This window comes from Hemicordylus capensis, chromosome 1 (genome assembly GCF_027244095.1).
Source record: "Hemicordylus capensis ecotype Gifberg chromosome 1, rHemCap1.1.pri, whole genome shotgun sequence".
Classification (NCBI taxonomy): Eukaryota; Metazoa; Chordata; class Lepidosauria; order Squamata; family Cordylidae; genus Hemicordylus; species Hemicordylus capensis.
Window position 1 is genome coordinate 210444022 of NC_069657.1, and position 25423 is coordinate 210469444.

General features: G+C 42.7%; 1 protein-coding gene across 8 annotated transcripts in view; it reads right to left on the reverse strand.

The window, feature by feature from the left end:
- The window catches only part of LOC128335059 (anoctamin-5-like), a 94976-nt gene that overhangs the window by 42395 nt on the left and 27158 nt on the right, over positions 1-25423 (reverse strand). For 3 of the 8 annotated variants that reach the window (XM_053272857.1, XM_053272866.1, XM_053272872.1), the window contains exon 3: positions 13422-13535. In XM_053272857.1, coding sequence (XP_053128832.1) covers positions 13422-13535 — 114 coding nt within the window. Of the gene's footprint in view, positions 1-9995; positions 10125-13421; positions 13536-18386; positions 18432-22531; positions 22580-25423 lie in introns of those variants that run through there. The other 5 variants (XM_053272838.1, XM_053272828.1, XM_053272847.1 and 2 more) reach the window with 3 other exon arrangements.

Genomic DNA, 25423 nt, shown 5'->3' on the forward strand with positions numbered 1-25423 from the left:
AGTTACTGGAGGTACTGTGCTAGAGGTGGATAGGGCCAGTTACTCTCCCTCTGCTAAATAAAGAGAATCACCATATTAAAAGGTGTCTCTTTGACGAGTTAGCAGGAAAGACTCCAAAGTCCTTTTGGAATTAATGGAATTTATTAGAGATCACACATTCCAGATTGGATCCTAATTCAATCTGGAACCATTAATATAAGTTTTGGTTCTGTTGGACCCTTTCAAAATTTTGATCTCGGGCTTGGTATCAGATTTCCTTCGAGAAATCCAATTAATTTCAGCAAAAATTCCCATAGAAGTCTATGGGGAATTAAAAAAAAAAAATGTTGAGAGAAAAACAGCAAGACAGGGAGCTTCAAAATCTGCCATACAAGTAGGTAAGGATGGCAGGACTCTGTGTATTTAATTACAAGTGAGTCTGGCTATTTAATGTTCTTAAATTATTTTTTTTAAATAACACAGAAATTGTATTCACATTAGAGCAGGCCTGCTCTACTTAGGCCCCCCAGCTGTTTTTGGACTACAACTCCCATAATCCCCAGTCACAGTAGACAGTAGACAGGGATTATGGGAGTTATAGGCCAACATCTGCAGGAAGGCCAAAGTTGAGCAGGCCTCCATTAGAGAATCGTTGAAGAAAAGTGATGTAACAACCGAAAACTGCATGGAAAGTAATGTAACATCCATTTGGGGGGAAGTGATGTAACATCTGAGAATCTACCACTTTATTTTTTAATTTGTAAGTACAATAATCAGCTAAATTAAGAAATAAATGCATGGGCGGGTGGGCAGGCAGGCAGATAGATGGCTTCCAGACCGAAGTAGTCTTCCCTATTTCAGATCCGGGTGCTCTCTGATCCCTCCCATTGCCAATATCTGAAGATTTGTGGGATCCTATATTCCCAGCCCTAGGATTTATGTTAGTCAAGACTAACTTCTTATTTATTTTAATTATTAGTTATGATGAGCTTGTCTAGATGCTGCCCAAGGTTATTTTTGCATGGAAAACAGGCGCCAGGTTCAGGTCAGCGAGAACAGCAAGCTCACCAGCCAAAGCTGTTAAAAGATGTTCCTGGGCAGCACCATCCCTTGAGCATCCAAGCACCAAAACCAGATAAAGAAGCATGTCCAGACTCCATATTGGCCCCTTCAGAAGAAGTACAAATCCCCACCAGAACAAGCAAAGCATGCCCCCCACCAAGATCCCAAATCCAAATACAAGTTGCAGCATATTGTAATATGCATATTGCTCTCTTGTGATGTTGCTATGAGAATAAATGCTTATTAGCAGCTATGTGGGATGACCTGCACAGTTTGTTTAACAGGTTCCTCTTTTGTATGCAGATGGATCCCAAGTTCACCCTTACAAACTTTCAAAATAGTAGTAGAAAGCAGACATTCAATTCTGCTACAGTTTGATAAAGACGAAAAGGGAGAAGAGAAAGAAAACCCAGACTCAAAGTTCAGTAGTTAGTGATTCTGATACACGTGATCTTTAAAAAGATATGTTAGAAATGTAAACATCAGTCCACTTTTGAAGAATAATGAGGCTTATTGCTAACATTAAAGAAATAAATAAACAAAGGAGTGACATGTAAGAGGGAATATTTTTATAACATGCTTACTCTTAGACACAGGATCTCACATAATGCTGTTTGCTTTACTGAGCTCCTTCTAACAGATTCATAAATCTTCCTTTCTTCAGATCTCTCAGACATCCTAAATTGTGAAGGGCATTTTGCATCTGTGGTTATTTTCAACAATCCCACTTTCCTAAACAGTGGTGCAAGAGTAGAGAAAGGCACATGCCATGTCTTCTATTTGGTTTTAATGCTTGCAGATTTCCAAAATGTGCACTCATCAAATGTTTTCCCAAGAATGATTCTATTTTTGGTTCATGGAACTTGACCAAGTCACTGTGCTGCAGAAAGAGGAATGCCTGAGAGGCTTCACAGGGGTTACTGTGTACAACACAACACAGTATGCACACTTCCTTATTCCTTATTTTAAAATGTCAAGCCCAATGTGGATGTCACCAAACAATATTCCACATGAATATGTCAAATGTTGCTGGACCCAGCTCTGCTTTTAGATCCTCACGTGGAGGCGGTGGCCAGCACCAGCTGCAGCCCTTTCTCAAGAAGGCAGATCTGGCCAGTTATCCATGCCTTAGTTATGTTGCACATGGATTACTGCAATGCATTTTACGTGGGGCTGCCCTTGAAGAATATTTCGAAACTTCAGTTAGTGCAGAATGCAGCTGCCAGGGTTCTCTCTGGAACTGCTTGCTCAGAGCATATTGCACATATTTTGAAAGAGCCGCACTAGCTGCTGATTTGTTTCTGGATCCAATTCAAGGTGTTGGTTATTACCTTTAAAACCTTTAAAGATTGACCCCTGGATACCTGAATGACTGCCTACTCCCAAGGGTTTCTGCTTGCCCAACAAGGTCATCAGAGGGGCCTTTGCTCCATGTGCCGATGTTGAGAGAGGCTAAATTGTTGTGCACACAGAACAGGGCCTTCTCTGCTGCTGCCCTCAGGCTCTGGAATGCTCGCCCAGTGAATGTCCACTTTCTGACATCTGTGGCTGCTTTTAAAAAACAACTAAAGACCTTTTTATTTGTTCAGGCTTTTTACTCCTTAGGGGCTGCCAGTCTCTCAGCTCTCCTGCTTCTGTTGTCTTTTTTATGGATGTTGTTGTTGTTGTTTTGGTGTTTTATGGTTTTTACTGTTTAACTGATTTTAAGGTTTTAAATGTGATTTTTACGGAATCTAATTGTATTTTAACTTTTGTAAAGCACCTTGGGATGCTTTATGAAAAGCAGTATAAAAACTGAATAAATAAAATGTTGAGAGAGAGTGAGCACTAAAAAAAAAAAAAAAGGACAAAGCATCATTTGAACACACAAAATCTTCCCATGGAATTTAGCCTTTGAAACCTATGGAGCTGGTGAAAATTGGGATGGGAAACTGGGACAGCTTTCCCACGGAGACCAGCCTGTCACCAGTGAGAGAGTTGGATGTTGCATTAAATAAAGGAAGGTTTTTCACAGATCTAAATAGGACTACCAAAAACTAAAACTAAGAACAGTCACTGAGGAAGAAAGGATAGATAGTAAAGCACAGAAAATTGTTGGGGAAAGTTTAATCTTGCAGTGATTGAAATATTTAATTACTGCAAATTCTGTTGGAGGCCATATGGGGTTAATCCTCTCTAATAAAACGCTTGGTGTCCGTCCGTGGACGGACACCAAGCGTGCGTTCGTGCCTCCCTTGGCCGTTCTGAGCATGCGCGGAGCGCATGGGCAGAACAGCTGAGTCAAACATGGACAAAGGCACCAGGCAGCCATGTTTGTTGTTTTGCCGCCATGGGGAGGGAAGAAGCAGCTGCGGGAGCCGCAGGGGAGCCCGCAGGGAGGCCAAAGGCACCAGGCAGGAGTGGACAAAGGCGGCTACGGAGAGTGGACCAGGAGTGGACATAGGCGGCCACGGGGAGGGAAGAAGCGGCTGCTGCAGCTGCAGGGAGCCACAGGCGGCGGCTCCAGGCCACCCACAGGAGGCAGTTGCTTGACTGGCCGCAAAACTGACACAGGCGGGCACTGGAAGAGCAAAGACGGCAGCAGCTGGCCCGCCCCCAGAGACAACTAAGACGACAATGGGGAGGGCAGAAGCGGCTGCGGCGGCCGCAAAGAGGCAGAGGCGGCATCGGATCCAGCCCCGCCTGTGTCAGTCCTGGCGGAGCAAGGAAGCGGAGGGAACTCCACAGTCCCGAAGACCACTCCCGGGCCAGGCAAGCTCCCCTTACCGGCGGGAGGAGCAGCACGCAGAGGGCGGCCCGCAGCAGCAGCGGCCGCCCCCAAGCCACAGGGGCATCAGAAACAGCCCCCATTCTCCTTCTTCCACTGGCCTGCCACAGTGAAGACAGATGCGGCTGCGGCAGCCGCTTGGAAGCAGAGGCGGCACCGGGACCACCCGCAGACAGCAGTCAGAAAAGTGGCTGTGTCAGCCACTGTAAGGCAGAGGCGGCGGAGGCAACAAAACACCCACGGAAACAAAAAATTACCAAAAGTAGCACTAAGCACTACACAAACCCCCAAAACACAAAAAGTAACATAAAGTAACACAAAGCACTACACAAAGAAGAACAGAAGTCCCCACCCCCCTCGAAACGGCCAAGACCAGGAAAATCAGTTGAAGAATTGACGCATGCGCACCGGACCTCTTGCCGCCACCTCTACCCTCCCCTTTCCGGCTTCCCTGCCGCCTCCTCACCCCGTCCGGCAGCGGCCGCAGCGGCGCCTCTGCACGGCTTCTTCCTCTGCCTCCTTTTCCGGGTGGGGGGGTCCTCTTCCCCCCGCCTGGCTTTCTCAGTGCCGCCAGAACAAGCCGGGGGGAGGGTAGAGGCGGCGACAAGAGGACCAGCCATGCGGGGAAAGTAGAGGCGGGGAACAAAGTAACACACAAGCACACACACACCCCCAAACGAACAAACTGTATGAAAACATGTAAAACACACACACAGTGCCGCAAACAAAAGTGTTCCCCGCCAGCTCAGCCGCCCGAAATCTATCCCCTCCCCCGGCAGAAACCGGCGAGGGCAGATGCGGCAGCGGCGGGACCAGCCCTGCCGCTAAAACTAATAAGAAGCGTGGACCGGGGAGGGCACTGACGGCAGAGGCGGGTGGGTAATAATTGACAGCGACTCCAGCCGGTTGCAAGGAACACACACACACACAAAGTTTGCATTAAGCACTACACCCCCCGCCCGCCAAAACAGCAACTTGAGTGTGACGGAACTCAAGACAGCACACATGGGGCCCCATCCTGGCACTGACCAGACCTTATATGTTGATCTGTATATACTGCTTTTCAAATAAAGTTATCAAAGTGGCTTACGCAGGAAAATAGAACAAGACACCATAATAAAACGAAAATGGTTCCTGTCCCAAAGGCACAATTTAAGAAGCAACACAACAGCCTCTGAGAGGGATGCTGTGGTGGGCTGAAGAGGGACAGTTGCTCTCCCCTTGCTAAACAAACGCGTTTGTTCACAACCACTTTGAAAGGTGACCCTTTGCCCACCGAGTCGGGACTGAGACCTGCTTCACTTCAGCGCAGCAAAGCGGCTGCTGCACGTGTCCTCAGGTTCTGCCGAGAAAGGTGATGCTGCCCCCCAAGATGTTACGGATAATAAGGCCACTGCCCTTATCAAATGTATACATTTGAATGCTGCATGCAAGTGTCACAAACCTACAGCTGCTGCCCTTTCTGTTCCATAACCTTTTGGTCCCTCACCTCTGTATCCATATGCAAGCAGTCCTCAACTCAAAAAAACCCGGCTGACAAACGTTGCTGACAAAAAGCAACCACCACCACCCCGCCCAAATCCATACCATAAGACTGAGGAAAATGTCCCAGATCAAACCAGCAGCAGCAAATTCAGTCTGATGGGAGGAGGGAGTGTCCAAAAGAACTCAATCCCCTCACCTCTCAACTGAGGCTTTTGTGGAGAGAAGTAGCGCTGCCCTCCCATGTTTATTTTTGCTATGTTGCGTTGGTTTTTAAAAAAAAAAAAAACAATTCTGTCCTGCATTTCTAAAAAGCTAAAGCAGTTATTTAGCAGACTTAAGTTCAAAAAGTGCATGGTACAATGGGCAGGTCTGCATGGTCTGCCAAAAAGTAAGTTGGAGGGAAGCGGAAAAGATACCTCCTCAACATTACGTTCAAGGGACTGAGGGAGGAAGGCAAAGACAGAGAGAGAGAGAGAGAGAGAGAGAAGAGGGAGGAAGGGAGACAGGACAATAGAAAGATGGAAAGAAGGAAAGAAAGAAGGAGAGAAAAGAGAGAGAAGGGAAGGAAAAGGACAAAAAAAACAAGGGGGGAGGGAGGGAGGGGAAGTAGGAAAGAGAGAAGTAAGGAAAGAAGGAAGAAGAAAGAAAAAGGAGAAAGGAATGAGGGAGAAGGACAAAAAAAAAAAAAAGACAGAGGGGAGGGAGGAGCAGCCAGCCCCAAAGAGTGAGCCCGTTAAAGAAAGAAAAGAGGAAAAGAGAAATAAAACAGAAAGACGGGAGTGAGAAGAGGTGGAAGAAAGGAAGGAAAGGAGAGAGAAGAAAGGAAGGAAAGAAAACAAAGGAAGAGGGAGAGAAAAGGAAGGAGTGAAAGAGAGAGAGAGAGAAAGAAAAAAGGAAAGGAGGGCGAAAGAGAGAGGGAGAAGGAATAAAGGAAACAACAACAACAAAAAGGGACTAGCGCCCGTTATTTTAATACTAGTATGTTAATATTAATGTATATCGAAGATATACAAACAGGAGAACAGAGGCGTAACTAGGAAAAACGGCGCCCGGGGCAAGCACTGAAATGGCGCCCCCCCTGCCCCCCCAACATACTACATTATACTTAGGTTTTTCCTCACAAGCGCCCGCCGCCAAGCCAGGCCACTGACTGGCCGCCAGGCACCAGCAAAGCAATGGGGGGGGGCCGCGGGTGGCGCGGAAGGGACCGCTCGGGGGGGAGGGGGCGCCGATGCGCTCCCTTGACTGCTGCAGCGCTGCTGCACTGAGCAGGAAACATTTGTATTAACAAAAAAAAATTTAAAAATTAAAAAAAAAAATTGTCATGGCGGCGCCCCCCACGTGACCAGAAAAGATGGCGCCCGGGGCACGTGCCCCCCTGCCCCCCCTATAGTTACGCCTCTGCAGGAGAAGGAGCTTGAGTCCTCTGACAGGATTAGTAGAGTGGGATGGAATGTTCGGTGGGGGAAGAGTGACATTAGTGACTTTTGGAAGGTGAGTTGGAGTGTATAAGAGACAGAAGCACAACGCTGTTCATAAGGGACAGTTCCTAACAACCTGGTGATGCATAAAGATTGGCAAGCCGGACCACCTGAGAGGAGAGAGAGGATTTCTCTGAAGAAGGATAAGTTATGAAAGGTTAGGAAAGTGTCAGATAGGATAGGGAAAACAGTATGAGTTAGAAAGTTAGATATGAATACATTTCCCTCCTTTTACTTCATAAGAAGCTTGATCTCAATTGTTTGTTAGCTTTCAGTAAATTAAAAGTATCAGACAATGAGGTCGTTCTAACGACTGTGGAGACTGGGGCTAGGGAAGGCTGGCGGGGAGGGGGAAGGCAGGAGCATACTTACCTTCCCCCACACTACCCCTCCTGCTCCTGGACTCTGCTGCACCATCTGCCCACATGTTGCAAGCAGTGAACATGTGCAGCAATACGGAGGTGGGGGTATCCCACAATGCACTGTGCTGCTCATGCAGTGCACTGCAATATCTCCCGGCTGCCAGGCCACTCCTTCCCTCCGGCTCTAGGGAAGCTCTGGCTGCCAGCAGCCCTAAAGGAGCTGCTGGCAGCCCGACCTTCCACACAACCAGGCCACGAGGTAAAAGGGCTGCACGCATCCTCCTACCTCACTTTTAGCCCAGGTTTCAAACCCGGCTATTCTCACAACCAGCCCTACCCGGGCTACAGTTTCCCCATCCAGGTAGGGCTGGTCATGAGAATGACCTCAATATATATTTGCATACAGCTATCAGAAATGAACCACATATGTTATTAACAAAATAGTAAAACCTAGTTGTTTTAAACTTATGTGGAGTTCTGCTTTGTAAAATCCCTTTATTTTATTTTATTTTTTAAAAGGCCACACCACACTACCTAAAAGGTTACATTCTAGCAGGAACAGAAATCTATAAGGGGAGGATTGGAAGAAGAGAAACATAGTATCTTAACCAAGGTGAGGCTGTATGTGAACTTGAGTTTTCTTTTCTCACAGAGTCAGCATAGTGGCAGCATGTTTATTGAGTGAGCTTGGAAGTCCTTTAAACAAAGATTCAGTAAAAGGGAAGATAGGACCAGGTGGTTGCCAAAGAACCTCATTTACAAAATGTTCCGACTAGAGCTAAGTTCACATGTAATCTTGTTTCCATGCATGCAGAGGGTTGTACCTGCAGTCATTTTAAAGGTAAAGTGTGCCGTTGAGTTGGTGTCGACTCCTGGTGACCACAGAGCCCTGTGGTTTTCTTTGGTAGAATGCAGGAGGGGTTTACCACTGCCTCTCCCATGCAGTCTGAGATTATGCCTTTCAGCATCTTCCTATATTGCTGCTGCCCGATATAGATGTTTCCCATAGTCTGGGAAACATACCAGCGGGGATTCAGACCGGCAAGCTCTGGCTTGCTAGTCAAGTCATTTCCCCACTGCGCCAGTCATTATACTGTTTTATTATGTGAGGAAACTGAAGGCAGAAATCTTATGCAATAGATATTCTAATTAACATTACTTTGTTCATAAAGGAAAGGAAAGATTGTGCCTTCGAGTCAGTATTGACTCCTGGAGACCACAGAGCCCTGTGGCTTTCTTGGGAGAATACAGGAGTGGTTTACTATTGCCTTCACCCACGCAGTATGAGATGATGCCTTTCAGCATCTTCCTATATCACTGCTGCCCAGTATAGGAGTTTTCCATATTCTGGGGAACACACCAGCAGGGATTTGAACCAACAGCCTCCTGCTCTCTAAGCAGGTTGCTTCCCCACTGCGCCATGCCATTTATTTGCCTGTCTCCCTTCTTTGCCCTCTAAGAGGAAAGAACTATCAATATGTAAAATTAATACCAAAAATGAAATATTTAAAAAAAACACCTGCAGCCATTCCAAAGGGGAGGAAGGCCCACCAGTATGCAGAACAATATAGAATGTGGAGCATTGTATGGCATTATTTTTATGCTTTTGTGGGTAAGAGCATCCAAATTGCTCTCAAACTTCTCTGCAAACAGATATTAGGAGCTGCACAACAGGTAAATTTGAATACAGTAACAAATTCAACTTGTAAAACAAATAATGCTGAAGAGTGAAGAGGCCTTTTGGCTAGAGGTACATATTACAAGGCAAAAACCAGAAAAAAATATCCACCAATTAATAACTGTAACATTTAATACCTCATAAAAAATAGACACGACCAATTAGATGGATAAGAATTAGTACTCAATTTTTTTTTTAATATAAGCATACATTGATTTAAGTTGGCTTCAATGAGTGAAGATCTTGGACTTTGAGTTTGAGGAGGAAGCATTAAATGCATTTAAACTTTTTAGAAGATTAAGAGACTTTTCACATAGGAACACAGAGATTATGGTCTACGCAGGGGCGTAGCAAGGTTGGAGTGGGCCCAGAGACAAGATTTTAAAATGGGGCCCCCCCACTCAAAGTCCAGGGCCTCCGCACACCCCAGGCCCCCAAGGATTTAAGTCTGATATTCCAAAATAAGTATGCTGCCTGGAAATACATTTCACTGAATACACACACGCACACGTCACAATATATAGTGATATACATTGAGTACTATACATTTGTTTTACTTTTAATGCCTAGAACACACTAGAAAGATGAATGATTAAAATGGGCCCCTCGCTGCAGATTAGCCAAGGAGACTTTCAACCATGCAGGGTGAGCCTATGTTTGCTTTCTCAGAATTCTGAACAAATTCAGTCAAGTTTGATTCCAGGAGGTTTTTCACAGGAGGCTTTTAAAGCCCTTTAACACACATCTCCTCTGGAAGGGAGGTGCTGCATTCACATGTTGGCCAGATTTACCCTGAAGTCCCTGAAAGTTATTGGGGAGCAGTTCACACACAAGAAAAATAAAATAAAATAAAAGCAGAAGACATGCTTCACAGTTCTCACTCAGACCTTCTGGGTTGCAAAACAACTTGAACATAAGTGCATTTATAAATGAATGAATAAAATAAATATAATACTGTTTCTTCCAGAAGTTTTTGTAATTTTCTGCCATGAAACAAGCCACTTATAGGACTTTTTAGATAGTTTTTTTTAAGCCAGCAAATTTTCCAAGCTGTTTAAAAATAAATATTCAGAGACTTCTCAGTCCCTCCCCCCCCATATCAAAGCCCTATGGCAAGCAGATGCCTATATATCCGGGGGGGGGGTTGGGAAGGTAACCACAAAAAGGAGTTCACACTCTACCTGGCAGCAGGGGGTCTTCTGCTGCAGAGAACAGTGGAGGCCTCTCTGGCTGCCTCCTCCTTCCTGGCTGGCTTGGGCCCTACTCGAGTTCAGGATTCACAGAGGCCTACACCAGACCTCCGTGGAAGCCCCGCCCACCCGCCGATCAGCTGAGAGGCGGGAGAAAAGCAGCTCTTTGCAGCCTGTCTGCTGCCTCGATTGCCGGCCAGGAGAACAAGCTGGAGAGACGGCGAACAGGGCAAGTGGCTGAGGAGCCTTGGGGCTGGGCAGGGGGCAATGGGGAGTCACGTGAGGTGCCTCTGGGGGGCCCCTCCAGGCAGTGGGGCCCCCAGACAACTGTCTCCCCTTGCCCTATCGTTGTTACGCGCCTGGGTCTACGACAAGTGTTGCTAAATTGGTAAAGAGGCACTTTTTTAACATGGTGGTTCTCTTTATTTAGCAGGGGGAGAGTAACTGGCTCTATCCAACCCCAGCATGTGACTGTTTCAGTGTCTATCTTATGTTTGTTTTTAGACTGTGAGCCCTTTTCAGGACAGGGATCCATCTTATTTATTATTTCTCTGTGTAGAACGCTTTGGAAACTTTTGTTGAAAAGCAGTATATAAATATTTGTTGTTGTTATTAAGAAGATCAAGACATCTCTTATAAAAGAATACATCATTTTGGAAAAGAAGATACATCATTATGAACATCTGATCCATTTGGAAAAAATGCTTCAAAACAGTTGCACACCAGATCTTAGTTGTGGTTTTTATGGACAGTCATTGATTTATAGACTCACTTTCTGCTTTATGAAATATTGTTCATCTCAGGACTTCTTGTTTTGTAAACATCATGGTTCCTTTTCAAGTATGTTTATATTTAGATCCATATATTGAGTACTAACTCTATTCCACCTGGATTCTAATGTGTCTATTTTAACTAAGTATTTTAACTAGGTATTAAATGTTACAATTATTGGTTGGTGCATCTTTTTTCTGGTTTTTGTCTGGTTGGATTTCAGATCCTGGTACATTTTGGTTTTGGTTGTTCTGCATAGTACAAGGCAACAGGAAACCATTTACAATAAAGTCCAGGAAACTACCAAATAACTCAGAAAAAAATAGTAACTGTTCTGGAGGTTGCATGGCTTCCGGCTGCTTTATAAAATGCAGCACAAGTACAAAAACTAGAGGCTTATATGCTGCACAATATGATTAACTTAAAGATATGATTAACTTAATGGATTCATATATTATTTATTTGACTCCACATAAGCCTGTTTCCCAGAGAGAAAAATATTGTCAGCAGAGGATGGTAGTCAGGTATCCAGATATATTCCTCTTTTATCAGGAGAAGAGATTAAGGATCACTTCACGCAACAGAAATGAGCTCTGGTGATGCAGTGAGTTGACTATGCATTACCAGTCTACTCATGGCCAAGTGCATGTCTAAGCTTGTTACATGCCTAAACTTGTTTCCTTAAGAAGAGCTACTGTCAGTCAATATAGACAATAGGAGCTAGTTGGACCAATGGTCTGACTCAGTAAAGGCAGCTTGCTATGGAGTCAGAAACCCTTGCTGATTACTGCAAATCCTGAGATTTTCCAAAATACTCTTTTTTTCTTTCCTGCTTTAAATAGTGGGGGGGGAATTGGATCAACTTTCCTTTTAAAGATGAGCAACATGTAAAGCTTCTCTGCTCTGTATAAAATATCTTGGGTCTCGTATTATTATTACTATTATTATTATTATTATTACTACTACTACTACTACTACTACTACTACAACATTTATATCCTGCTCTTCCTCCAAGGAGCCCAGAGCGGTGTACTACATACTTGAGTTTCTCTTTCACAACAACCCTGTGATGTAGGCTAGGCTGAGAGAGAAGTGACTGGCCCAGAGTCACCCAGCTAGTATCATGGCTGAATGGGGATTTGAACTCAGGTCTCCCTGGTCCTAATCCAGCACTCTAACCACTACACCACGCTGGCTCCTTTGTATTTGTAATGATATGAAAAACGTTCTAAAGAATCATTTCAAAACTGACCTAAAAGATTGGTAAAACCTTTTATTGCGTGAAGACACAAAGTGCAATGACCAAAGTTTCCCTCACATCTAAGGAGATAAGATTATTTCTATGGCCATATGCTGGATAAGGAAACACAAATCACTCACAATCTGGCCTTCAAACTATTTCGCCAGCAGCAATAACGGAAAGCACTTGCTGAAGTGCTGATGTTTGGGGGTAATCAGGTATACAAGAAGGGTTAAATAATTTACTAGATCCGTGACAACTTCTAGCAGTTCACATCTATTAGATGTTCACACATGTATGTTCAGAAATATATTTTTGATGAAGAAAACAAGCAGCACTGGTATGGACTTCTTCTAATGTGTTTTCTAACAGATTTCCAGGCTTCTCTTGTTCCTGAACACATTATCCTGAGTTTGGTGGTGAAAGCCTATCTTGCGACATAGCACAGTGCACACTGATCCCTGCTTCTGTATTACAGCCAGGTGTGGGGAAGGGAGACTTCATAGCAACAGCCAGCCATTCACAGTTTAGCTAGCTAACAAACACCAGCTAGCCTAAGTTGATTCTGTGTAAATCAAGAGAGAAATGGGAGAGGGGTAACAGAGAACAGACCAAAATATGCATATGTGGGGAGAGAGTTAGTGAGAGAATGGGGAAAGTGAAGAGAGAGGGAAAAGAAGGGAAAAGAATGGAGGGAGGGATTAAGAGGAAAGAGAATATTGGGGAAACAGAAGGAAATCTTTCCATTCTGTTTCCAGTTGTGCTAGTTAGCTGCCTGTGGGAAGTTTAGAGCCCAAGAAATGAGATCTGAGAAGCTCACAAAAAGGAATTAGCCCTCCCAGCTTGTTTCCAGATTCTGGTAGTTGGACATGTCCTCCACTATAACGCAACTGATGATACATACCTATGGGAAAGTTGTTTTCATCTGTTACTGTGGTTAGTTTATCTTTTTTGATGTATATTGAAGGTAATTCAAAGTTCATGTAAATTGCAGCTACTTAGGGTGGGTTCAATAAAGTTCAGAGGGCTGGTTCTAATATCACAGGGAATCGCAATTAAATCTTTATTCCACGTGATATCTCCCAGTCTCCAGAGCATATGTTCCCCTCTCTCCTGCTACACGCAAGTCAAAGAATTCTACTTCTGACTATAGTTAGAAACAACATTTCAGATGTTATTAACAGAGTTATCAACTTCAGCAAAAGCTGCCATTTAGAATGACATCCTGACATTTCAGGAACTAACTTGTAACAAAATATCAAGCATAGGTTCATCCTGCCTCTGAACCAGAGTTGATTTTAGGCCTTCTAGACAAATTGCTTTGTTCTGATGAAATAGAAGAGGCAAAAAGGATTTATAGATGTTCCTAAGTTACCATTTTAGAAGCTGTTACCAAAGAAACTTACCATTTTCTTTTCCAGTTCTTTATTTGCATCGTCCACATAAGCAAGTACAAAATCTATCTGTCGGACACCATCTCTGAAGAAAATTGAGTCTTTGCTTTGATGTCGCTTGTCAATCTAGAGAGAATACAGCACACACAATCAACATCTATGGATGTTCATAAACACTTCAGAAACCACATTGTTTTCATAGTTGCCTAGGGCAGCAAAAACAACAAAGCATCTTGGGGCACCTTAGAGACTAACAAATTTATTGAAGCATGAGTTTTTGTGGACTACAGTCCACTTCATCAGCTGCATGAAGTGAAATCCTCATTAGGCCTTTTGCTTTTCCTCTTGAACTCCACTCCACTGTTTTCCTTTTTTTAAAGTCCTTATATCCATGAATATTTATATATGTCTGTGTGTGTGTGTTTCTCTTAGGTGTACCTGTTGCTAATCCCATGCGTGGCAGTTCTCACGAGAGTTTGCGAACAAGCTGCCAGCAGGGGAAAGCAGCAGCACTGGAGGCAAGGCGGAAAACAAAATGGTGGGCAGAGGGGACGAAACAGCAGGGGGGGGGTAGAAAATGATGGGGGTTGGGGAGAAAAAAACAATGGTGACGGGCAGGAGAAGAAAGCAGCGGCGGGTGGGGGGAGAAAATGGCAGAGGCGGGCAGGCGGGCAGGAGAAGGAAGCGGCATCAGCGGTGGTGGGCGAGTGGAGGAAACTAGAGGCACAGATGCTCTGCACCCGGCCCAGCTAGTTTATATATAACATGCCTACTGACGATTTCACCTCATGCATCTGATGAAGTGAACTGTAGTTCTTGAAAGCTGAAGGTGGCACAAGACACTTCTTTCAGTTTGTTTCAGGGACATGGGCTTCTTGTTCCATATGAAGTCTATGACTGTAATAAAGTTTGGCTATTCCTTCTGTTAATGAAGATTAATGAAGTAACAAGAAACTTCATATAACTCATGGAGATGGGGGTGGGGGTTGGTAGTATATATATTTTACATATTCCCTGACTCCTTTATACTTGCTCCCATTGTAGTTGTCCACCACTAATCTCCCTGAGGCTCACACTGCTGACTCCCCTTCATGCACGAGCAAATGTCAACACAAAAACACACCAACTCACTTTGTACACTCACTCTCACTCACACGAACACTAAGGCTCTAAAATAATTTGAACATCCTCTATTGTTGTTCGAGATTTAATAAATAATAATAACATCTGAAGACTACTTCATGTATTGTTGCACATACACCATACAAGTTATTAAACACAACATACATTGAGGCAACATTGACGAAAGACTGCCATCTTTAAAAGCCTTTTATTATTTGCCGAATGCCTGTTTTTAGAAGCACCTGCAAATGTTTTGAAAGCAAGCATTAGAGTGCCTGTGTAATTTTGCAAGGTAAAATAATAGTATTCTGCTGCCAAAAAAAAAAGAACAAAAACCCAAAACACCAGTTGAAATATGTGAAAGCAGGAAGCACAGCAGTGGCTCTGAAAATACAGAAAAATCAGTTTCCTCTTTTATATTAAGATTTAGGGAAGCAATATATGCCCAGCATAGAAACCTAGCTAGTTGACTGGGAACCAACAAAAGTAATTTTGCATGTGGCTTCCAGAAAGATTCCACAAACCTGAGAACAGTGGCTGACATCCAGACTAGATTACTCCTGAGTAGCCCTACTGAAATTAAGTAGTCCTATAGTAGAACTCCTGGGTGTCTTTTCAGAGAGAGAGAGAGACAGAGAGACAGAGAGAGAGAGAGAAATACACACAAACACACACACACACACACACACACACACATTAAAAAGGAGATAATTTTAAAAGGAATATTAGTGATGAGTAAACTCTTCTTAATTTGTTCATAATTAATCAAAATTTGCTCATAATTAAGGGCTGCCCTTGAAGAATATTTGGAAAAAGCAGCTGGTGCAAAATGCAGCAGCTAACATGTTATCCGGAGCTGCCTGCTGGGACCATATTACCGCCATTTTGAAAGAACCGCACTGGCTAGCCATCTGTTTCTGAGTCCAATTCAAGGTGCTGGTTTTGATCTTTAAAGTCCTAAATTTTGGGGGCCCTGGATACCTGAGGAACCATCTGCTCCCAAGGGTTTCTGCCCACTCAATGAGGTCATCGAGGTGTGGGCCTGCCCCGAGTGCCGACAATGAGGGAGGCTCACCTGTTAGGGATGTGCACAAAACCACCTGGCCCAGTTCAGTTCAAGTTTGTTTGGGGCCCCCTTTGAAACCATCCCCCCCTTGCCTGTGCAGTGGGACCCTGCATGGCCTGGGTCATGACCCGGCCACACAGGGTCTCACTGCGCAGTCGCGGCAGCCTCCAAAATGGCCACCGCGCCAGGGAATAGGCCTGGAATAGGCCGAAGACACCTGAACAGGGTGAATTTTAAAAGAAGGAAAGCTGGCGGGGGTGGGGGAGACCTCTGCAGACACCCACCCACCCCCCACAACCTTGGAGAAGCCCCCTGGAAGGGATAAGTTTTAAAAAAATTAAAGGCTCGAACCCCCAAAATGGGGGGGGGGGTGCGCGGGTGTTTCAGTTTGGGGCCGAGCCAAACCTCTGGGGGTTTGGCTCTACCCCAAACCTTCGAACCATACCAGTTCAACATCAAACCATTTCATTTGCACACCCCTATTGCCTGTCATCCATGCAGGACAAGGCCTTCTCAGTAATTTCCCCCAGACTTTGGAATGCCCTTCTGGTAAGCTTCTGCTCTCCAGTCTCCATCACAGTTTTTAGAAAGCAAGCAAAACCTTGGTTTTTTACCCAGGCTTTGAAATGAGTATTTTGTTTCCTGCTTCTTTGTATCTTATGGTTACATTGTACATATTTTTTAAACTTTTAATTAATTTGTATTTTTATATTCCATTTTAATTATTATTGTGTAGTTTTTATGGTTTTATATAGATTTAAATGTTTTGTAAACTGCCCTGAGATTATTTGAATGAATGAATGAATGAATGAATGAATGAATGAATGAATGAATGGTTGGTTGGTTCAGTCTCCCTGAGATCTCCAAGAATGCACGGCCCAGGGAAGCTTGTCACCAGTGCTCCACCATCACCAGTCTTCAGCCATCATCACCCAAGCTTAGCATGTGTGTTGGGATGGCAAGGAAAACAAGGGCAAAGAAGTCTGACAACAGTGAAAGCCTCATACTCATCTTCTCAGACTCTGGAGCAGCAGCAGAGGCTTAGAGCATGCTTTGAAGCTTCCATTGTCACAGGTAAGCCTGAGAAGGACAGTTTTCAATTTCTCCTGGCTCCATAGCATCCTCTCCCCGCAGGCTTTCTGGGGGCAATGGACTGATACTTCCAATGCTATCCACTGGAGTAGTAAGAGAAAGGAGAGGACTAAATTTAATCCTTCATGGGCTGCATTCGGTGAGGGTTTGGGTTCACTTTAAAATGGGCTCAGGGAGAGGAAGGGATGCCTGCCATTCCAAACTCCCCAATTACAACTTGGAGCTATCAGTAGTAGTAGTAACCACATATAGCCACTTACGTGATAGTGTCAACTGCTTTTTAATCCTGATTTGATTCATCCTCACAACAGTTCTACAAGCTGGTTCATCATTCCAGTTCTCTGCTGTGGTGCTCACACTATGAAATGCCCTTCCCTGAGCGATCCTTTTGCACCCTTGCACTATTTCTTCTGACAGCTGAACCTGCTTTTTTTGCTGTTGTTGCAGGTGCTACTGCTAGTCAATGATGCTTGCTTTATTATTTGTGTTCTGCTTTTGTTTTTATTAACAAAATCTGTACTGCTGTAATGTTTTTAATTTTTTAAAATCTGTTGTGCATCTATCTGAGCACTCAATTTGAGTGAAAAGACAACTCATTTCTTCTACATTCACTGTTTAATCAGTGAAGCTAATAAGTAGCTACTTGGTCAATACATTCCAGTGATGTACCACTTACGGTGTATCCATTCCATGATCCTAGCCTTCCCCCGAGAGTGCCCTGAGCACTTACAAATTGTCCATCCCATTCTAGAAAATGGATTAGAAAAGCAGGGTGGAAGTCCAGGGAAAAGAATGTGGCTGGAGTGACCCAAGATATTCAACACTCCACTCAGTTTATCCAATTGAGTTTTACTGCCTAAGATTCCAGAACCGGGGAAAGAGTCACACTGTACAGATGATCTTTTTTTGCTTGTCAAGGATATGGCCAATGATCCTAGCAGAAGGTCCTGCATCACCCATGAGCCCGATTTCTAAGAGTTGGTCAAATGTGTATGTAGGGAGTATATATGCGTAAGCACCTACTGCATGATTTGTGCACTGGAAAAATGTTGCGTACAGACTGTGCAACTTGATCTGCATGTATAAGCTGCTTTGCAAATGTTTAACTAATCATGGAAACAGGTGCACATAGAGGGCAAGCACTGCTACTATGATCTGTTCCTCATGAGTACAAAAGAGAATATCCATTCCACACACAGGCCTGTGATTCCAGCTGACTTTGAAATGTGAACCACCTTGCAATTTTGCATCTGGATTTTATATCTATACTGTGCTATATTTTATACATGTATATGTATAAAGAGCCGAGAATTTGTACACCGCCCAGAGACAAAGGTTTGGGGCGGTGTACAAATTTGATATATGAATGAATGAATAAATAAATAAATAAAATACCAAGAAGATGGTATTTCTTGGTCTAATACCAAAAAAATCTGTCAAAATGTTATTTTGGAAGAGCCTGAATTAACTTTTTTTTTAAACCTGTTGCCGTTTTTTCTGCTCTAAATTCTTTGCCTGCTTCAAACATGATATAAAGTATTTATATTAGGTAAACGGCTACATAAGTGTAAATACAAAAATCATGGAAGTATTTCTCTGATTGCAAAGCTGGTTTCCAATTGACTAGACACACCACATAGTGAAGCTTGTTATCACATCCAAGCCATTAGTAGCAGCAGCGTTCATCATTAGTTTACCCTGAGACGTCGCTTCAGGAACAGATTGAATCTCCTTCCACTCTGCTGGAATAACCAATAGGAAGTTAGCACGTGAGCACACAGATTAAAAATTCTAAGACTGGCATTGCTCAACACCAGGGACCTTTTCTGGACTGAGGACCAGGGCTGGCAATTTCAGAACAAACAGCACTGATTTTAGAAACTAGATGTGCACACCCTGTAGCACATCAGATACTCTCAGGTTTGTTTCCAATGTTCAGAGTCTTCAAGGTCTCCAGGGTCATGCTGACAAAGTAATATGATCCAAAAGACTTCCATGGATACAGTCATAGCAGCTTGGCATCAAATCCGTGATTGCAGCAGCCGAAACACATCCTGTTGCAATCATGGAAATTGCTGCCAGGAAGCTACAGCTGTATCTGCAGACATTCCAGATCACATTATTGTTCTTCACAGAGAAAGAATGCTTGAGGAGAGTAAGGGTAAATCAGATGGAGAAGATTCTGAGTGTTTGGACTTGCCCCAGCTCAAATGTGACATTGTGTATTCCTATTTGTCCATATGACAAATAGGAATAATGTAGGAATAATAGCAATGCAATCTGCATGGCAGGGTCCCTGCTGTCAACCCAGGACTTTTCCAAGGGAAGAAAGACTTCTCTTTGCTAGGACACTTTCCATGTTTCCAGTTGTGTGCTACAGAGCAGAAATGGGAGCGTGGATGTGAGATCCACTGCAGAGAGCTAAAAACAGCTGTGAAGCCTCACATTTCATTGCTATCCTGGAGTTTTTACCATGCGTTTGTTAAATAAAGGCTCACGGTTCTCCTTATACCTACATGCAGTAGTAAAAGTAAAATATAAACCATCTGTCTCTTAACAGCTTTGCAGGCTGTAGTACAAATTTTTAGCATCTCACTCTCTGAAGGGAGTTGGCTGACTCTCAAAATCCAAAACAACCAGGGAGGCCAACCACCAATAATACAGAAGAGAAAAGCAAATTATGGTTATGACTTACACCAGTGAAAAAAGTTAGCAGAAAATTTTAATTTAAAAAAGAAAAGAAAAGAAAGGCTTGGTTTCTTAGGAATGTATTGTGTCAGCTGCATAATGTAAAAAATATTTATTGCATACAAAATCGGCTTATAAAAGTGAAAGAAAATGTTACATGACTGTTCTGTCCAAATGTTACTAAAGTCTGATGACATTCTGGGATGATGTGGATTTATGAATGATCAATTGACCAGGAACACCAAGGAAGTCTATCTGGAAGAGCAGAATCATAAAAAGCAGCAGTTTCACAGCCACATTTTTCTAAGCTTTCAAATTCACAAAATATTGCATTGGAGACAGCAAACAAGTTTGCTTTCTCATTTCCTTTGCTGTCTAAACCACTTTGAGGAAAATTTTTGTTGGGGAGCAGTATATTAAAAATTATTAAATAAATACAGCTGTGTGCTTAGCAGCTCCAGTAGTAGTATTTCAAGTAGCACTGGGGCGTGCTGCAAGACAGACTGAAGGTGCCTTGAAAAATTAAGTCACTACATGGGATACATCCCATTATGCTTTTGCCACTGGAGCAGGAGGTACCATTCAGCATTGATCCCACCCCATACTCTCTGCCAATATAGTGACAGTGACATCATCCTAATGGGGGAATAAGGAATCCACTATGATTCCCTGACACAGTCTGTACCACTGATGACAGGCACTATGAAATCCTAGAAGCATCACTACTGCTCACAAGGCAGGGTTCCATGGGTAAGATGGTGGGAGAAAATATTAATTGATGGTCTTTTGTTTGTTTTTAGTGTAAGAACAATGTGTGCCTCCTATTTTAATCCAAAAAAAATCCACACCCTAGGTACCAAGAGTTTAGGAAACCGTGGTCTAGCATAATAATCAAGAAATAGAACATAGAATGGGGCTGCACAGAGAGGGATGGTATCTGCTTTCAGTGACTTCCAATTAGGGCCACAGGGCAAAGTAAAAGGTCTTCAAGCAGAAAAATTAGCTGGAAAGGTAATGTTCAGGGCAAGATCTCCCCGAAAGAAATTAGGGTGGCCAGAGGAAGGACTAGTGTCCCTAAAAACATCCTTTTACTTCTCATTTACTCTTGCTACACTTGGGGGGAAATTTTCTTCCCTGTCCTTGATACCTGGAAGCTCAGTGTCCATTGAGAGGGACCCCATGGGAGACCTCTTCCATGTGATGGTAATCTGCTAAGTTACCTGACTCGGATGGTTGAGTTTTTGAAACAGAAAGAAACATGGATTCTTAAGTAGATAACTATAAAATTCATTTCCACAGCAAAATCCAGTCAAAATGATACAGGCACAGATAAATATCAACACATTCTAAATGATCAAAGGAACATATCCTTGCATGTTACCTCTGAAATTACTTCAACAGAGTTACTACAGTACAGACTGCATCAACATCAAGTGCCCATCAGATTGCTTAAAACACAGAAGCAGTATAACTTTGAAGGAGTTTACAATTGACAAATAGCAACTAAAAAATTATAGATACATGCATATCACTGTTTCACATACTGATTCATGCAGATAGCACAAAACGGAAAGACTTAAATGTTACTGTCATGTTACAGGCTTCTAGGAATTTCCAATACTTTCCTGCAATTTAATCATAATTTTTACATTTGTATTCAGCTAATTACAAGAGGGAAGGCTGTAATAACCATTTCTGTTGAACACAATTCTGCTGTGCTCTGCATTAAAATTGTGACCAGAGGAGGTACTCAAAGAACTAGAAAGACCCATTACACAGAAAATTATATTAATAACAATACCCAATGCAAGATAGAAGTCAGTAGGCAATGATATAATTCCATCTCTCTGATGCGAAGGACATCTAGGTGATCCTGGAGGAGAGCTGTGGCAAAATTCCACCCTTGGGCTAATAATGAGATATAAAGGTGACATTCTGAATGGACTGGCAGCAGTTCTTTGATTATGGAAAGAGGAGGATGTAAGCAGGTGCAACTTTTATCCTGCTTTTACTGACTGCATATAGTTGTAAAGTAGATGCATGATGCTTGCTTTGACAACATTCTCCAACTGATCCATTACCAGCTCTCACAGGTAACTAGAGTTACACAGTAAATCAACATACTCTCTACTGACTTAGATCAGGGAGACTTAGGTTTAATTCTCCAGTTGGCCATGAAGCTCATTGGGTGACCTTCAGCCAATCATCATCTCGCAGCCCAACCTATGTTACAGGATAAAATAGGGGCACCATGCATGGTCCTGGAGAAAGAGGAGAATAAAAATGTACGGAACGAAACAGATATCAGAGAGGCTTGCTCAAATGCAAGACACGGGGATATGGGGGGAGCTGGTCTTGTACTAAGCAGGGTCAACCCTAGTTTGCATTTGAATGGGAAACTACATGTGAGCACTATAAGACACTCCCCTTAGGGGAAGGAGCCACTGTGGAATAGAATCTGCATGCTTGCATGCAGACAGTTCCACCTTCTCTCCATGGCATCTCCAGAAAGGGCTTGGAGGAAAGACTCCTGCTTGTAACCTCGGAGAAGCCGCTGCCAGTCTGGATAGACAACACTGAGCTAGGTGGACCAATGGTCTGACTCTCTATAAGGCAGCTTCCTATGTTCCTAAGTCTCTAAGTAGTTCCTTTATTTAGAAATAACATGCAGACTCCCACCACGCTAGACCATTATGTCAGTAGGAAATACCAACAGTTGTTAAGAACAATAGAACAGGACCAAACACCTAATATGAACTCCTTTCACCGCAAGCCCACCAATTAAAAAAAGGAAATTTCCAGTTTTCAACTTTATGTTGATGTTTACTATTTATCCCTGGTACAACTGCCCATTTTGATAGTCCCAGAAAAAGGAAGCTAACTGAACGCACTAAGACATGAAGCAATGTCTCAATGTTTTTGGGTGCCCAAGGAAAAATTATTTTAAAATGTTACCCTCCCATGCTAAAACTACAGAAGACCATATTACATTAGATGTCAATTAAATCTGGAAATCGATATACAGTAGTGGAAGGTATCTTACAAAAACTGGAAAATTCCTTTTTTTCAGGAAGGTTGCATTTTGGCACATAGTAAGAAGAGGAAACACCATTCATGCAGGGATGCATAACCACTACCACTGCTTGCTGCTTACCCCTTGAAGGTCAGAGATGAGTAATGTAGTCTCAGTGGTACTTAGGCCCTGCCAGTGGCATTATGGGAAAGATACAATGTTGTTAGTGTTGATGCCAAAGCAGCAGGATGCTTTACCAAAAAAAAAAAAAAAAAAAGTCTACCACCATGAAGCTTTGTGGTTTTGTTTTTAAAGTTTAAATCTGCAGTGAGTAATTTCCATATTAATTCCCAAAGAAATAATAAATCGATGAAGTCATTTGTCATCTTTATTTCCTTAGAGAAGACTGGGTGCTTAGATCACAGCATTTCGTGTTTTACATGGTTATGTGCACATTTGCAAATAAAAAGAATGCAATTTTTAAAAGGTGCCAGCCAATAACCTTTTTAGTATTTTTGCTGCAAAAACTCTCAGCAAAAAGTAAACCCACACATGCTTGAATGTGATGAGACAGAGCATTTTCCAAATTTTTATTTATTTCACTTAAGTCACCAAAAGGTTTCTAGAATTGTTGGGGTTTTTTTTAATATATTCAAGTTTTACCATGTAAATCAGAAATCATTGTGTCCCTCAGGAAGACAGTGGCTGATATCCTGACTAAATTACTCAATATAGACTACCCAGGAGTTACTGTACTAAATTTCAATAGGACTTCTCTAGAAAATTTAGCCAGGATGTCAGCTGGTGAATTTGCTATGAAAAATGATCAAATATTTAATGTTATTAGGTGTACCAGTGGCTATGATAGTGCAACATCACAAAACAGGTAGTTACGCTGGCATCCTGGGTTATGTATAAAGATGCAACATGAAAAAGACATAAACACCAATGTTTAGGATTCAAGTGTTAGTTTCTAATATGAGTACAGCACATGAAACAAAATTAGTTTAATTTGGGCTAGATTTACTGAAGCAGAATGCATTGAGTGAATAAATAAGGGTTATGATACCAGATGAGGACAGTTCACTAGGTATCTTGATCCACAAATTAGTTAACGAATCCAGCGTAACTTGTTTGTGACTGAGTATATGGGGGGGGAATAATCTCTGCACTTGGGTTAGCTAATAACTTGCATTATAGTGAAGATGTCCAATACATTATTAAAAAAATTGTTTTAAAGAAAGATGAAGCATGATGTGAAATATAGAAGTCTAGGAAAACTAATTCTGGGCAGAGAGAACTACTTACATTACGATTAAAAAAATTACTTGAACATGTAGTCATAGCATTTTGGTAATGGCTTTTCCATAATTCACCTTGCATATTGTGCATTACAAGTATGAAACCTGTTGTCAATAAAGTGGAATTAAACATCTTGAAACTTGTATTGAAATAACCTTCTGCCTCTATCATTATTCACTTGGCATTTTATAACAGATAAGCAATGTTTATATTGTCAAAAAAATTTAGATCATTTTGAAATTTACATTCAACACACATTTACTTTCAGATAAGACATCAGAGAACCCGGCTCCATAAGCTGAAACTTGACCTGATATGAAAGAGCTTTGCCTTGAAAAATAATTATATTGGTATCTTGATTTTCATCTCTATTGCTTCGCTTTCATGTATCTTTAGACACCAAAACCAAAATCAAAATAAGGTTCTGTAGTACCCTAGCCTGAACTGAAATGTTCCTAAATAGTTCCACGTGCACATGGGTATCTGTTTTTGAAACTGCAGCCCCGGCTGCTCTCCACTCACTGGCTCATGTTGCAACAGCAAATCACTTTTAAAATTTTCCTACAGTTCTCAAAGTCATAAACAAGTACTTATCTATATAAGGGCCCCGTACGTCCTAATCCAAGACAAATGCCCCCTCCCCTTCTTTTTCCAGACATAATTACAGATCAAATTAGTTGTGCTTTTAAGTATGTCATTTGATCCTGCACGTTTGCAGGGTTTTTGTTTGCTTCTTCTTGTTTTTCTTCCCTTTTTTCTGTAACTAGCAGCTGTAGTGACCCCAATCCAGATTTGGACCTCAGTGGGGCAAAAGAGTAAATCTTCCATCCATCCATGTTGTAAACCCAATCCAGATTTTTAAAAAGCTCCAAATATGCAGGGCTAAACAATGGACAGCACTCAGACTATGACTTTTGTATACAGACTGGAAGATGCTCTGCTTGTACAAAAGATAACTTTCATCAAAAAAAAACCCAGCTTCTGCAGCCCCATGCCCCCTCAAAACTCTGCCTTGGAGGGCTCCTGAACACTCAAGAACACATTTTCAGATAACACAGGAGGCTGCAGTGGGATGGAGGGAGATCTGGAAAAAATGGCCATTCTCCTTTCATGTGAGAAGAAGTCTTAGTCCAGATGTTGCCCAATGCAGATCACCTCTCATTTGGCCCTTAGAGCTGAAACTTACAACGAGAACAATCCCATTAAAACAGGGGTTTTCAAACTTGGGTCCCCAGATGCTGTTGGACTACAACTCCCATCACCTCCAGCCACAATGGCTGAAGACTATTGTGGCTGAGGATGATGGGAATTTAGTCCAACATCTAGAGACCCAAGTTTGAAAACCCCTGACAGACAGCATGTTTCCCCCTAAGCAAAACAGTTCATACTGCAGATAAGGATCACAGTATTGAATGCCTCCCACTCCTCAAATAATCGCCTGCAAATAAAATTCTACTATGTCAGGCTAGTTTAGAGACAATTCCCCCCCACCGACATGCTAGTTTTCTGTGTATGCAAAGCTTTGGTATATATACACACACAAGACTTCTATATGCATGTGTGTGTATATAGAGAGAGAGGAGGGGGGGGGGGATTCTGCTTCTGAAGCCACAGCCACAGCCACTGCCGCTCTCCACTTGCTGGCTCTTGTTGCATAGGAAACCACTTTTGATGATACAAGTCAGCTAGTTCTGATTCCCACTATGGTGATCACATTGTTTACATAATACA